At 46.5% G+C, this 14,970-nt stretch overlaps 1 protein-coding gene across 2 annotated transcripts in view; it reads left to right on the top strand.

The window, feature by feature from the left end:
- OFD1 (OFD1 centriole and centriolar satellite protein) overlaps positions 1 to 14,661 on the top strand; it is a 31,760-nt gene extending 17,099 nt beyond the window's left edge. For both annotated transcript variants that reach the window (XM_081126286.1, XM_081126287.1), the window contains exons 12-23: positions 230 to 321; positions 1,261 to 1,450; positions 2,409 to 2,539; positions 3,308 to 3,419; positions 5,002 to 5,565; positions 6,100 to 6,226; positions 7,356 to 7,456; positions 8,692 to 8,802; positions 12,627 to 12,778; positions 13,514 to 13,660; positions 14,189 to 14,256; positions 14,522 to 14,661. In XM_081126286.1, the coding sequence (XP_080982412.1) occupies positions 230 to 321; positions 1,261 to 1,450; positions 2,409 to 2,539; positions 3,308 to 3,419; positions 5,002 to 5,565; positions 6,100 to 6,226; positions 7,356 to 7,456; positions 8,692 to 8,802; positions 12,627 to 12,778; positions 13,514 to 13,660; positions 14,189 to 14,256; positions 14,522 to 14,564 (1,838 nt within the window). In that variant the 3' untranslated portion in view covers positions 14,565 to 14,661. The remainder of the gene's footprint in view (positions 1 to 229; positions 322 to 1,260; positions 1,451 to 2,408; positions 2,540 to 3,307; positions 3,420 to 5,001; positions 5,566 to 6,099; positions 6,227 to 7,355; positions 7,457 to 8,691; positions 8,803 to 12,626; positions 12,779 to 13,513; positions 13,661 to 14,188; positions 14,257 to 14,521) is intronic.
- The last annotated feature ends 309 nt before the right edge of the window (positions 14,662 to 14,970 follow it).

Below are 14,970 nucleotides of genomic sequence, written 5' to 3'. Positions count from 1 at the left end.
TGGTTGGTATGTGCAGCAGAAGGAAGTTCACCACATATGTGACCATTAGGACTAAGTTCCCATCACCTGTTGGGTAACAGGGTTTATTTCTACTGATTTTTGACTCTGATACCTGCTATTTTAGATCATGAAATAATGGTCATTAGGTCTGACATATCGGCCATAATTTCTTAAATGAGTTTTGTATTCACTAGAAAAACATGTTTAATTGGTTTGCTCTCTCTTACAGAAAAAGCTATACTTTTGCAAGAGCAGCTCATAGCTGTTAATTCAAAAAGGGAAGAACTCTATCATTCTGCAAATCGTGTGAAAGAACTTGAGGTAATTGCTAAGCCTATTGTTTTTTGAAATTGATGTTAGGCAATATATGAACTTTCAGCTTCAGGCATACATAATTTAGCTTGTTATCCTCTTGATGTGTTTGGGTTATTATTATTATTATTAATTCAGTAGTACTTCCTTTCAGTCTTACTTTCCTAGGGAAGCATAGAAAGAGTGCGTCCTTTGGGGCCTGGAGTTCTGCTTAAACATTGGGGTGTTGCCCGCATCCCATGGTTGTTGAGGTTCCTCAGTGAGCTGACTTATGTGCCTAGCCCATAGCAGGTGGCCAGTATGTTTTAGTTTATACTTCAGCCTCTTCCCATCAGCAGTAGGTAAAAATTTCTATCATTACATAGAGATCTTGCAGGTTAAAACAAAATGAGATATGTTTTTCACATGCCACTTTCGCTTTATTTCTGTTCATTCATGTGTGCTAACTTTCAGTACCTGAGTATGTCCTGTGTATAAAATGTATTTTTGCAAACTTATTTGAGAACTTTATATGCTTTTGTATGCAAATATGAGATGTACAAAGAAAAGGAAAACACCCTGTTCACTCAGCCAACCACAGCACCACAGCCAAAGCATGTTTGTGATCACTCACCTTTTCATATTTAAAAACATACTGCTACAGTCTGATTGCTATTGGGAGCTTCATTGCATCTGGAAAATGGGGTGATAATCTTAATCAGGAACACTTGCTTGTTGGACAGGGTTCTACATAAGTATAAAGTTGGACGAACTTCCCCCTGCCCCACTCTAGAGCAAAAGATGCCTTTCATTATTGCAGTCAGGCTCTTCCTACTGCAGAGAATGAGACTTCTGTCCAGTGACCTTAATTACATCATGAGGCCCAGCTTAAAGTAGCCTGCCAGCCTTATATGTAAGCAGTACTTTGGAGTCACTGCTCAGATACAGGTTTTACTTTTTCAATTCCAGCTGGAGCTCGAGTCTCTCAAGGCCCAGTCCTTGGCAATAACAAGGCAGAACCACCTGCTGAATGAAAAGATAAGAGAGATGAGTGACTATTTACTTCTAAAGCAAGAGAAACTGGAGCTTCAGGCACAAAATAAATTACTTAAACAACAACTGGAAGAAAGCAGAAATGAAAACTTGCGTCTCTTAAACCGTATGTCTTTTTTTCCTGATGGCATGTCTTTGTTATTGATATTAGCTTAGTATGACGAAACTGGGCTTCGTACCTGTAAGGGAGGCTTCATTTGGGAAAATTTTATAAAATTAAGATTCTTGAAGTTACTTCCATTCACTTGCTATTGTATGATTAGTAGTGTCACTAAGAAGAAATATTTTTAAACAGTACAAACCTGCCTCTCTGGATTATACCGGTCTCCCCACCCTCTGCTGCTCAGGTTTGGCCAGTAGGGACACCCTCAGTTCTGGGAAGGAGGATGAGAGTGAGGCTGAGGTGGCGGTTATCCCCTTCCCACCACCTCCTGACCCCCTGTGCTCTAGGCTGGCCCTGCGCCTCTCAGCCGGGTGAGATCCCAGTGCTTGTGGGATGGCCTCTCACCAGTGCTCTGTACCTGTGCCAGCTCATTCTCCGGTTCTGGGACTTCTTCCCTCTCTGACCCTCTAGGCTCAAGGAGCATGACCCTAGTCCAGGGATTACGCCATCCTTTGTGTCTACCCTACATGAGTCGCCCTTTATTAGAGGGTCCTCAAGTGACTGAAATGGGGGAACCCCATCTGCTCTGCCTGGCCCCCGAGTGCTGCTGATATGCACAGACTGGATTGGACCCTGGGTGGTCATCAGCAGGTTTTGATGCAGGCCTCCTATGCCTTCTGTGTGTGGTGGAGGAAAGCGGCGGGGTTTCAAGTTCATTTGAGGATTTGAAAGAATTTTTTCCTTGGAGTGGGACTAGGGAGAGGAGTGAAGTTTGTGTTTGCTTGCGTTACAGCCTTCTGAAATTTGTGTGTCAGGATTGCTCTTAGTCCATTTCATAGAATTGATATAACTGCATGTGTACAAAGAAAAGAAAGAAAATTTTTACATCTCTTAGCTGCTTTTGCTAAGTGAAATGAAAAAACTTACTGTTGATAATCACCAGGCTTTTTTTCCTTCTTAGGCATAGCTCAGCCATCTCCTGAGCTGATAAATTTTCAGAAACAGTTAAAGAAAGCAGAAACTGCTATTGTGTTAGGGCATCAGGAGTTTGAAACCCACAAGGAAGCTCTGCACCAACAGCTGCAGAACGAAGTGAGTACCGCTCTTTGCTCAGCCAGGTGGCAGGCCAGTCCACTTTGTACGCTTGTAAACTTGGCATATGTCACACCAGCGTAAATCAGATTGATTTTAACATCAAAAATTACTCCCCAATATGCTAAGGGTATCCTCATCTGAGAAAATTTTTGAGTGATGATATGACATTATATTCATAACAGTAATAAAATCCAGAGGAAAGCAAACCCTCGTAAACACAAAATAGTCCAAGTTCTGATGGTGCCCACTATTAGTGTCTCTTTTTTAAAAATATTTTTTTTATTGACTTCAGAGAGAAGGAGGGAGAGGGATAGAGATAGAAACAGCAATGATGAGAGAGAAACATGGATTGTCTGCCTCCTGTATGCCCCCTACTGGGGATCGAGCACACAACTCGGGCATGTGCCCTGACTCGGAATTGAACCAGTGACTTCCTGGTTCATGGGTGGACACTCAACCACTGAGCAACACCAGCTGGGCTCTATTAGTGTCCCTTGATTCTTGCCCTGTGACTTAGAAATATTGACACTCTCTCTGATGTCTGCATTATGCCCTGCAGTAGCTGTTCTTTGAGATGAGTGAAAAGGGAGGTGGGAAACTTTGTGTGCTTTGTTGTTTTCTCGGGACCTGTGGATTACGGGCATAAAGCTGCTCAGAACGGGCAAAACAGAAAGAGAAAAAAAGCTCAATAAGAGACTTGTTCCTTTTGCGGTGAATTGGGATTTCTTTTACATTGATTTCTTTTCCTTCTCTAAATCTTTTCAGATTGAGCATTCTGCAAAGCTGAAGGCCCAGATATTAGATTATGATGCCTCTGTAAAGAGGTTAAGTATGCAGGTGGCTGATTTAAAATTGCAACTGAAACAAACTCAGACAGGTTAGAGACATTTTTAACCTATAAATGTGTATGTGTATGTGTAAAACTTAGGACGTATGTGGAAATATAATGGTTATTCACTGAAATTTTAGTAATTCTCATAGTAGGGGAAAAGCCATAGAAATATGTCATCTTAGAAGTGTAAGTCCCTGGTATTCCATTTCACGAATACCAACCAAGTCGTCAGTTACCGTGACTTGCTTTTTATAGGTGCCCCATGGTTTGGGAGAGCCTCATACCCCAAATTCATCATGGGCCTAGGCTTTTCTTTTATATTTGTTACCCCAATAATATCAATCTGACTCTCTTGATAGATGAGTAAACATATGGGAGACGCAGGGTGGCTTATGTCACAGCGTAAATCACGTTGATTATATATAAGGTTTCTGTTTTTGCACCCCAATTTTGAAGTCAGTTGATTGACCTTGGGCACATTTAACTACCTTGGATCTCAGTTTGCTCATTTGTAATGGGGAGACGAATACCTGCAGTGCTGTGGTGAAGAAGGTGAAATGAGGTGGGTCCCAGCCGAGTGCCTGGGACCCATCGGACACTTGGAAAGGTTACTGCTATCGTGTTGTTGCACCTCTTCACTGGGGAAGCGCATCTGCCCCTTCCGACTTCATAAGTGTGCTGAAGCTTAGACACCTTCTTTCGCTGCTTTTCAGCTCAAAGGAAGTTTCTGTGTTAGCAGTTGAACTGATTTTTCCCGCTTCCTGGCCCTGAGCCTTCCTCAGTTCCCATTTGCACTCTTTCCTCAGTTCTTGTTCCCTTCTCCTGCACTAGTTTTGTTTTTATCTCTTGACTCATTTCTACTCCTTCCTGTTCATTATTTTCTCTCAAGTCTGTTTGCCAAACTGCCCACAACTGAAATCGGTGATCTCGAATGATGAAAAATAGTTTGAGGACGGGACCTTTTCAAACACATGCGTTGCCGGAGAGTAGCGGCCGCCTGGACTGGCTGTGCATGGACTGGCGTGGCGTTAGGGAGTCCCAGTGTCTGTAGAGCTGGCTGCCTGTGTGACCCAGCCTCGGCCTCCAGCTGGACCGTGGGAGGAGGGCGAGCTCTTAGCCTTGTTGTGACTGCAGGTCCTCATTCCCGTATCTGAAACTTGGGCCCTGGGGGTGCTGGGCAGCATCCTTCAGTGAAGCATGTTTGCAGTCACATGTATGACTGTCCATGCTGGGTGGGATAAAGGAAGACTATGAGTGGGTTTGCATCAGTTTAGGTCAAGTTTATTAACTAAGTGAGTCCAGGTCTGCTTAGGCTTTGTGACCAAATAAATTATGAATAAATTTTCAGTTCTAAGAACTTTTTGGATTTCAAGATTGTGTATTGTGGATCGTGAAATAATACTATGCATTAAGAAAGAAGGCCTTAAAAGACCTGTGAAGCTGTAGCTGGTACATAAAAGCTCTCAGTAAATGCCAATAAATAATTAATAGTATTACCATGGCTTCAGAAATTGTTTAATGTGCATACTTGTTCTTATGACTACCTCTTTCCATTTTTCAAAACTTCTCAAGCATGTTTGAATTTTATTTCCGCTCATTGGTCACATTCTCTCTTTGTAACCCACAGCCCTAGAGAATGAAGTGTACCGCAACCCAAAGACGTCTCTGTTACGCTGCTCTGCCAATGGATTCCAGGTGTTTCCTAGTGGTGAAATAAGTGGGGATTTCTTGAAAAATCTTGAAAAGGAAAAGCTGATGGCAGACACAGCGGTACCAAGGATTAGAAATTATCCATATGCAAGCACGGATGGTAGCTCTCCCGATTCTGACCTTGAGTTTGTAGCCAACACCAAGGCAAGAATGAGAGAGCTGGAGCACGAGGCCGAATGCTTAGAGAAAGCTTTCCTAGATTACCGTCAGAGAGTGAGTCAGTACCCCACCGCTAGAAGCCCACTGGCATCCAAAAGCCTGCCACCCCTGCACTTGCAAGGACCTCTCAGGAACATCATTTCAGGTTCCTCCGAAAGACGCATTTTTGCAGAGGAAGAAGCTGTGCCCAGGCAGCCTCTGGCGGACAACGTGGCAGAAGTGCTGGGGAGCGCGGCCTCGTGGCTCGGCAGAGACCCTGCCAGACGCCTCTCCTCCACTCCCCTTGCTAAGCGAAGCCTTGACGCTGAAATACAGCTGGAAGGTAAGCTTCTGCAGAAAGGGTTGCAGCGTGCCCTGGGCTTGGGTGGTCCTCGGCGGACCTTTATCTGAGTTAGAGCGAGCCCTAGACAGCGGGAAGGAGCAAAAAGTGCAGGCTCAGCTGGCCCGGGGAAAGCCCTGGGCCTGGGAAAGCTCTGGCCTGAGCAGGTGCTTCCTCGCTGCACCTGTGGCTGCCTGCTTACCGGCGGCGTCTGCCCTGTGGCACGGCATTGGTGTGGAAGGCAGTGGGATCGAGTGGCAAGTCCCAGCGCTTTGCTTGGCAGGCAGACATGTTCAGACAGTGACGATCAATGGCTCTTCCCTTATTGCTGATTAATTTTACACATTTTATTGTAAGCACTGCAGTTTCATTTAGGTGCTTGAATCATTAATGCTACGGGTCATGTATACATCATACTCAGCTGTTTGCAAGAATAATAGAATTTCTTTTCAAACTAATAGAACTCCTTAAAAACCACGTTGCTTTTTTCTCCGTGTAATTTGTAATATTCTTGCCCTGATACCTTCTGACCCTTAGGTCTAGGCCAATCCCACATTGCTGCCCACAGTCCTTATCCTGAAAGAATGCTCCAGGCTTCACCAACTGAGTCTCGGCACCACCTTTCCACCCATTCATTTTCCAGCCCTCTGGAGCAGAAGGCCGGGTAAGTTCCATGTTCTGGTCAGCCCCGGCCAGGCCTCGTTAGCTGCATGGGGTCTCAGCCTTGACTTGTGCGGGGTTTTAAGGTGATTCTCAAGACCACGTGGAGTGTAGAATTTGCTGTCAGATTGTAACATGATGTGTAATCTTCGAGAATCATCTGAATTACCTGGGGAAAATTCCTTTAGCAAATTACGTAATTTCTCCTTGTTTGCTAAACCTGATGTGTACACTATGCACTGCGGTAGCAGTAAGCATCTTCATAGTTCCATGAATAGACTAGGTTTATAAAGATCAAAAAGCAACATACAGAATCTGCAAAAGCAAATGAATTCAGTTTATTTTTAAACTTGAAGTAGTTTCACACTTTGGCATTTAAGTCCAAGCACACAAAATTCAAATTTGTCTATTGAGATAAATTCTGAAGTGGTAGTGGGTTATAGGGTCCGATTGCTGAAGCAGGGTGGAGTAGACCTATGTAAAGCTTGATGGTGCATCACCCAGGCTGGGACTGAGTCACCTGTGGGAGTCCTGCCTGTGCCTGATCCTTATGGTGGGAGACTCTGACTCCTTAGTTCTGGGCTCCAGGCTGGACTTCTGTCTGCATATTGATTCAGTCCCACTGTACAGAGGTGACAACTGCCACATGTGCCCATCGTGGTCCTAATGTGTGTAATGTATATGTGTTTTATATCGCTCTCTTGTGGTAAAACCCAGAGGAGAGACAGGACACCCACTTGGTGAGCTAGGGCACTTGGATGCACATGGGGCTTGTTCTGCATCTTTAGCTGACTCAAGCTGATTGTGTGTAGAATTTGGTTTTTTCAAAAATGTTTTGTGGTTCTTGAAGAAATGAAGTCCTAGGAACAGCACTGAGAGGGCGGTGCTCTTCCTCGTTAACCATGGCAGCGCCTGCCTCGCAGTGCAGGGGCTCTGAGGCGCGCGAGCTGGCGTCTGGATGGCTTGGGGTGCCTGGCGCGGGAGAGCGCCCAGGGCGGCGCGGGCTCACCCTCGCGAGCACAGCTCATTCTCTGACGCGCTTCCCCAGTCACAAAAGGCTTTTCATTGTCCTGCGCTCCTGGGTTTTACGTTGTTACAGCTTCAGGCTCATGAATTTTATTCTTCCTACCCAGTCTTTATGGGAGACAAACTGAACTTCAAGACAGAGATGGAGTTTCAAATGTGGACAACCTATCCTTGAAGGGTAATGAGGAATTGGAATCATCTTCTGAATGTAAGTTCAAATAGGACTGGCTTTTATAAGTTGAATATGTAGAAAGCTTAGTTTCAGTGAAGCATATCCATTGTTATAAAAATCAAAGCAGTTACAAATTACGACATTTGTATTTGTGATAAAACCATAAATACAGATATATATTGCCTCGTTTTTATATCACAAAGATTTTGAGGGGTACGTTGGAGTTTCATTTTTTAAAAATCTCAGGATAACCAATAATTTCAAAGTTGGAGCCCACAAATGAACCCTTAATTTAATTTACCAAATTGGACTCAGATTTAAAATGTGATTTTTAATTTTTTTTCCCTTTTATGGAATATGAGAATGCTGTTACTTTCTTTAAGTCGTACAGATACTGTCCTGCCTCAGACTTAGAAAACTCATTCTTAGTGAAAGGATGGAAAGTATATTAGCTTTGTTGTCTGGAAACTAGAGTCCTGGCTCTGGCTCTGCCTTAGATTGTTCTTTGGGAGCCTACTGCTTAAGTATAAAATTGAGATGTACAGTCAGTCAGCTCTGAGGTTCTCTCCAGCCTCGGACATCTTTATATTTGTATATAACTTAGTTCACCTTTTTTTTTTTTTTTTTTTTTTAATACGTCTTTACTGATTTCAGAGAGAGGAAGGGAGAGGGGGAGAGAGATAGAAACATCAGTGATGAGAGAGTCTTTGATCAGCTGCCTCCTGCACGCCCCCGACTGGGTATGGAGCCCACAACCTGGGCATGTGCCCTGACTGGGAATCGAACTGTGATCTCCTGGATCCTAGGTCCATGCTCAACCGCTGAGCCATGCCCGGCTGGGCTCATTTCACCTTGTGAGCTTCACTACCAAGTCCGAAAGTATATTTTGAACAGTTAAATGAGAGAGCTTAGTAAAATTTGCAGATTCTTTGCAACTCACTTTAATAACTTTATTAACGCCTTGCTCTTTAAATGGAGCTCAGATGATTGTCAGCAAGCCAGGTGAATTCTTCTATCACTTTCCTGTTGGGTTATGAATCTAGGTTTGGAAACAAATCTAATTTTTGAAGTGTAAGAACAGTTTGTGGGGCGAATACATCAGCAAGCCGTTACGCTGAAAACGTCTTAGAACTAATTCTGTAGGGAAAGGGCTGGCCCGTTTGCTTTGGCTGAGACTTGAGCGCTCCATGATGAGTTACCTCCATGCTGCACTCCCTTCTCTTGCTGCTGTTGTTAAGGACTCATGGGACACTCATTTGTACCTCATATAGATGCAGGGGACATGCCAATGCAGTTTGAAGTGAGTGGTCTCCGTCCTGCTGGCGACATGCCTCACTTGGACGCTGCTGCGGCCACTCTTCCTGTCTCTTCTCACTACGCAAGTAAGTTTAACTTGGCTGTAACTACAGGTAGTATGACCACGTACTAAACGCCAGTCTGTGCCCTGTAAATTATTTCATGTATCGTGGGAGGACTTCTTGTAAGCCTAACGTATTCAAGTCTTAGGGTTCGGGTGTTACCATCGTTAATGACATTTCTGAAGTGACTCCCAACCTGAACATGGAAAGGAGAAAACTGTTAAGGAAAGGCTTCTCATGTAGTCTTCCTGGGCCAGTGGCTTTTAATATTTTTTCCTTTCTTGTCCAGAGTCTGACAAAGCACTTACCTTTTTGCTTAAGACACTTCTGTAAAAACCATTCCATCTTGGGAAATCATAATGGTGGTTAATACCCATATACATCTTCAGTGTGATTGTAGTATGTTAATAATTCTTTATGTTTCCTTCCTTCATGTCTTTAAACATTAGGACAGAAAAACTTTTATGTTTCAGTTTTTGGAAGAGCTGATGACACTGGAGGAAACCGGTCATTAGATTTGTCTGGCCCACTTTCTCTTTCCTCTTACTTTCTCCAGTACCCACTTCCCTCATCAGCGTGGACACACAGGGAGGACAGCAGAGGGGGAAGCTAGAGCTTCGTTCCAGCCAGGTCCTCTTGTCCTTGAACCAAAGTGTTTAAGCCTCAAGTAAAATCACCTGTCTCCCCAGTGTTTGGGTGGGACTGTCATGCCCCAAACCTATGTATGCAAAGCCTCTTATAAGTAGTTCCTTGGTTTAAGTGAGTATACTCGGGGATAGGAGGAGTTACTGAAAGAAGCAAGAGTCTTTGAAAGGGCCGCTGTTGCTGTTTCCAGAGTCAGTCTGGAAAGCACTCATTTAGTGAGACTTGGTCAAGAACCTTCTCCATGCTGGGTGCTTCCTGGGAGCTGGGCATACAAGCCGTGGGCCAGCCCAAGCCCTTGCTTCACAGAGCTGCTAGTGGGGACGTCGGACAGTCAGCAGCCCACCACGGAGGACCTCCGATGGGATAGGTACTGAGTAGGGGCCGTGGCCACCCAAGAGCAGATGTGATAGGCAGCCATTTGGCAGAGACCTGGGTGAGTAGGGAATAAAAATAATGTCATAGAACAAGGGAAACCAACCGAGCCCATAGGTGTTCTGCCTCTGAGATGTAGTATACATTATAATAATGGCTTTTAAAATCTTTCTTAGTGTGTTTACATTTTGATCATTGAAAAACTTTCTTAAAGTCATCATTTCCCCTTTTTATCTGGGTACAAAGGGAAGTGAAAAAGGCCAAAACTTGGTGTCTTTGAGGTGCCCAGTGGAAACGCTGCTTTTCTTTGCTCTTACACCCAAAGAGGTTTCTGTATGTTACTCTGCAGCTACAAAGTGCAGCTGTGAGCCGCTTCAGCGGGGATATATTCTGAGGAACGTGTCCTTCTGGGGTTCATCGTTGCGCGAACCTCAGAGTACGCTAACATAAACCTGGATGGTACAGCCTCCTACACACCTGGCCTGTTGCTCCCAGGCTACAGGCCCGTACAGCGTGTGACTGTGCAGAACATGAGATTCAATCAAGCCCAAGAGCCCTGGCCAGTTTGGCTCAGTGGTTAGAGTGTCGGCCCACGAACTGAAGGGTCCCAGATTCGATTCCAGTCAAGGGCACACACCTCAGTTGCAGGCTTGATCCCCGGCCCCAGGCAGGGCACGTGCGGGAGGCAACCAGTCGATGTGTGTGTCTCACATCGATGTTTCTCTCCCCCGCCCCTTCCACTCTCTGAAAAGCAATGGGAAAAAGATCCTTGAGTGAGGGTTCAAAAGCACACAAATCACGCACAGGAGGAAGTGATGCCATTGAGAGACGTGGCAGTAAACACGAAGTGCGTGGGGGCGCTGCCTGCCAAGCACGGCATGCCATTTTACAGCAGACTTTTCCTCCTCAGCAGAAAGGGCCCTCTGCAATAGCGATACAAAGTGTAGCGTGGTGAACCCGTGAACCAGTGACGCGGTCGTTCACGGTCGTCACCAAGCGCTAGGGTACTGGACGGAGCCGTAGGCGGCGCGGTGGGCTGGGCTGCCGCACCCGCACGCGAGCAGTGGCCGCTGTGCCGCGCGGTGACGGCTGCGGCGCTGGCAGCAGGCGCTCCCCGGCTCCAACAGCCTGACGGGGCCGCTGTCATAGATGCGGTCCGTTGGCTGAAACTTTGTTACCCGGTGCGTGGCTGTATACCGCACAGCAAAGAAATAGCCCTTTTTTCTTCTTTCTGTCTCAGTCAGCAGCCAAACAGCATTCCTGTTTTGAGATTGCTATTCCATGTGCGAAAGTGATGCCATTTAGGAATAACCGTTCTTCCACCAGCAAGGAGGAGATTGCATTTCTGCTTACGGACATGATCAGCTGCTCCTCTGGTATTTGAATTTCATGACCAGGGCCGAGAGACAGAGAAGACTGTGTTGCTTCTGTCCTGTTAGTGGAACTAACTCGGTTCCTGCCAGGGACTTAGAGCAGGGCAGAGCACCAATGTTCAGAGTCCTCTGGTGAACCCGAGTTTGTCTCTTAGCATTGCTTGGAGGAGGGGGAGTGTAGCCTACAGGAAGTTCAGGCTTCTCCAGAGCCACAGTGAAAAGGTCAGCGTAACCGGCTGTGGCCTGAGAGCGAGTTAAACCTGAGACGCACGGGGACTTGTGCTGCTAGCCATAGGGAATAGACAAAGCCCGAACGACAGACGCAGGACAGACACGCACACGCGCGCGCACACACGTGGTTTGACAGGGCAGGTACAAAAACTGTGACCGTGGTGGAGAGGTAACTCACCTTAGGAATGGGGAGGACCTCGCCGAGGAGGAGGCACTTCAGTGGGCCTTCCTCGAGGTGGGGTTTGTGGGAGAGGCGGGAGGAAGGGAGCTGAGGCTGGGAGTGAAGGCGGAGGCGCCAGCAGCGCTGCTGGCGGGGCAGTGTCCCGGGGCCGAAGGGGGTGCTGGGGAGTCGCTCCCGGAGGACTGGCGGAGCCAGAGCGCGGCGGGGGTGGGCTCTGCCCGAGCGGAGCCGCACGCGGCACGTGCAGGTCTCTTCAGGAGCGACGGGTGCTGCTGAAGGGGCTGCTTGAAGGCTCGCTGAGGTCAGGGAGAGCATGGACAAGGTTAGTTCAGCCGCAGCCGCCCAGGCAAATGGTGATGGGGGCTCTAATTGCCGCCGCAGGAGGAGCTAGAACCTGTAAGCCCTGGTGGCGAGGGAACATAGCATAGAAAGGGCATGACTGGGGACAGGAATGCTGATCAGATACGGAGCTGATGCTGTGGCATTTCCCTGTGTCGATGGCAGGGAGCTCATCAGAAACGCGGGTGTGAGGCTGGGGGAGAGAGCAGGACTAGAGGAAAAGATGTGGGAATGAGCCCGACAGAGGCCATAGCTAAAGGCCCAGGAAGAGATCAGCCCGGAGGAAGTGGGGAAGGACAGCGAGGTGACTGGGGGGGTGCAGGGCTGGGGGCTGGTTTTGTACTGTTCTGGGCAGAAGAGACTCGAGTGCCTTTGTGGGAGTCGGGGGAAGGGTTATAAAGCCACTGTGGCAATAAACAGGGAATAATGGTCGAGTCAGAATCCTAAAGAGTGGAGGGACTAACCAAGTGTAGGGGCAGAAATGCGGGGCTGGGGCTGGAGGGAGGAGGGTGACAAGGATGGAAAAGGTGATGGGGCGGCCAGGATGGTTGAGGTGGTTCGAGGCAGGGCCAGTCCGCCCATCTCAGTAAGGGGAGGGCGGGGCGGGAACCTGGCAGTCAGCAGGCCCCCTCTCGGCAGGGCGCTGGAGCCAGTCGCGGTTGCTGGAAAACGTGCTGGAAGCTACTCACTATTTTCTGCCCCTTCAGGTGCAGATGAGAGAGAAATTGGAGAAGAGAGTGAGGAAGAAAGGATTTGGAACCTGCTGAAGGAACAAAAGCACAGAGAAGAAAGAAGGCAGAGTGAGCAAGAACCTTCAGAAAGGGAATGGAGAGAACTAGAAAAGCTGGATCAAGAAAGGGTAAGAGCTCCACGTGTAGCTCGTGGTTGCCGCATGGCCCGCCTTCAGCGAGCACCTTGCTCTCCGGGGAGCGAGTCCTTAGTGTGTCCCAGAGGCGGAGCGGCAGGTAACTTGGAAGCCCTGCCGTTCGCACCCGTGTCCGCTCCTGTGCTCGGCGCGCTGAGGGGCTGCGTGTGCACACCGGAGGAGTCCCCGGGAAGGGGAGCTTTGCAAGCCCGTGGGCATGCGCTCTCATCTGGCCCTGAGGACACACCCGGGAAGGGGGTGGACTCTGCTTTGCTGTAGATGTCCCCTGTGTAAGGGGTTTCCAGGTCCACTGGCTGGGACGCTAGGAACCCCGGGGAGGTGGCTGCCAGTCCACGGTGGTTTCCTCAGGTTGCCCTGCCCTCCTCCTTCCTTATTCTCTTTGGCCTTCTATGTCCTGATTCTGGTCCCAGACAGATGGGTTACTCCTCCACTTCACATGCCAGCTGGACCTTAGAAAAATTAATCTTCCGTATCCATGTTCCTGGAACACCTGGTTCATTTGGTCTAGAGCACAAGACACTTTAGACAAAGGAATCCCTTCCTTAATTGCATGACATGTTTGTCCCCCTTTGATGGTAGCAATGACTTCAAAGAAAAAAAGAAATGATTTTCTGGCATGCATGTTTTACTTGAAGGATCAGAGTTATAGTACTATGTGTTTTAAAAATATTTGTGTATTCCCTATTTTGGTGGCCATCTACTTGACAGCGATTGATTAAAGAGTCTTTGAAGACTGAGATGGAGAAAGAAGTGAGCGTTCAAGAAATGGAAGACAAATCTGTTTGTGGAGAAAATCCTTTGGAGAAGTACATGAAAATCATCCAGGAGGACCGAGACCTGAAGATGGCAGATAAGGTGCTGATGCTGTGGACCAGCTGTCTGTGGGTGGGGGGCACACGGGCTCCTCTGGTTTGTTAGAAAACCTCTGGACAGGAGCCCGCCTTCTCCATTGGAATCAAAAAAGTAAAAGCAGAGGAAATCCGAAATTCAAATGGATCCTTGAGTCTTTTAAGTATATTATATCCTTGACAAAATTTTATTGCTTTTGCTTGGGTAAAAGATTGAACAGATCTTGATTTGTCAAAGTTTGTACAGGTTCCGATGTCTCATTTTCAGAGCAAGAATGAAATGTAATGAAAGTCCTATAAATGAATAACAGATATGTATTGGCGCTGTCTGAGACATTAGTATGTTACCTAAGTCTGCAATACTACTGCTGCTGAGAATGCACAGGGGATCCTTTGATGTACTTGCTAAATTTCATGTTTAAGAGTCACCTCCTTTTTGGACTCTTAAGTTATATATGTATATTTCGAAAAGTTCTCAGAGAAATCAATAATATTAATATCTAATTTCAAAATCATTCTTCCCCCTCTGTATCAGAGCTCAGTGAAGAGTGTCAGAGAAGGTTCACAAGTGGACACGCTGCCCTCTAGTGACAAAGATGAAAGGTATGCTGTGTTCTTACGGAAACCATTATCATATTGCTGGCTTTGTGGGCAATGTGTTGGAGTCTGCCTGTAAGAAATTATCGAATTAATCAAAATTACTGACTTCAAAACAAATCTGTTGCATTTTGAAGTTGATACTGCTCCTGATACAAACTGTAAGCGAGGGCAGAAACCCCAGAGGGAAGGAATGACATTAGAAAGGTCCCCGAATAAACTGGACAAGAATTTAACACATTTTTAAAATTTTTGTCTTTCCTTAATTTAGTTTCCCAGGCCTTTCTCATGAAGAACCAGATGATTTTTGGTAACCACGTATGCTGCCAGCTTCTTTCTCATGTAACACAATGAAAGGCCTATGCGTTCTCTGTAATAAGACAGAATTTTCAATAAAGGTTGTTTGTTTAATCCAGCGTGCTTTTTTTCATCATTTTATATGGTACTCTAGTGTGTAAGCCAAAAGTAATCTAGTCAAGTGACACCTTTTCAGAATTTCTCATTCTTAGGCCTTCCATTACATTAGAATGAGCTGCTATGGGGTTTCCCCCCTATTTTTATGTTAGATTATATTTCTTTGAAAACTTATTGGTCAAATTCTAGTCCTGCATTTTGGAAGTTTATTCTGTGTTCTTTGCTCTCCAGAGTTGGGCTACCACCTGTCAGACAAGAGGCCACCTTCCCCAACTCTGTCTTTCTGATTTGTCCCTCAAAATAAAG

This window comes from Miniopterus schreibersii (genome assembly GCF_964146895.1).
Source record: "Miniopterus schreibersii genome assembly, chromosome: X".
Taxonomy (NCBI): Eukaryota; Metazoa; Chordata; class Mammalia; order Chiroptera; family Miniopteridae; genus Miniopterus; species Miniopterus schreibersii.
Note: the sequence above shows the minus strand (reverse complement) of the source record. Positions and strands in the feature narration are given on the sequence as shown.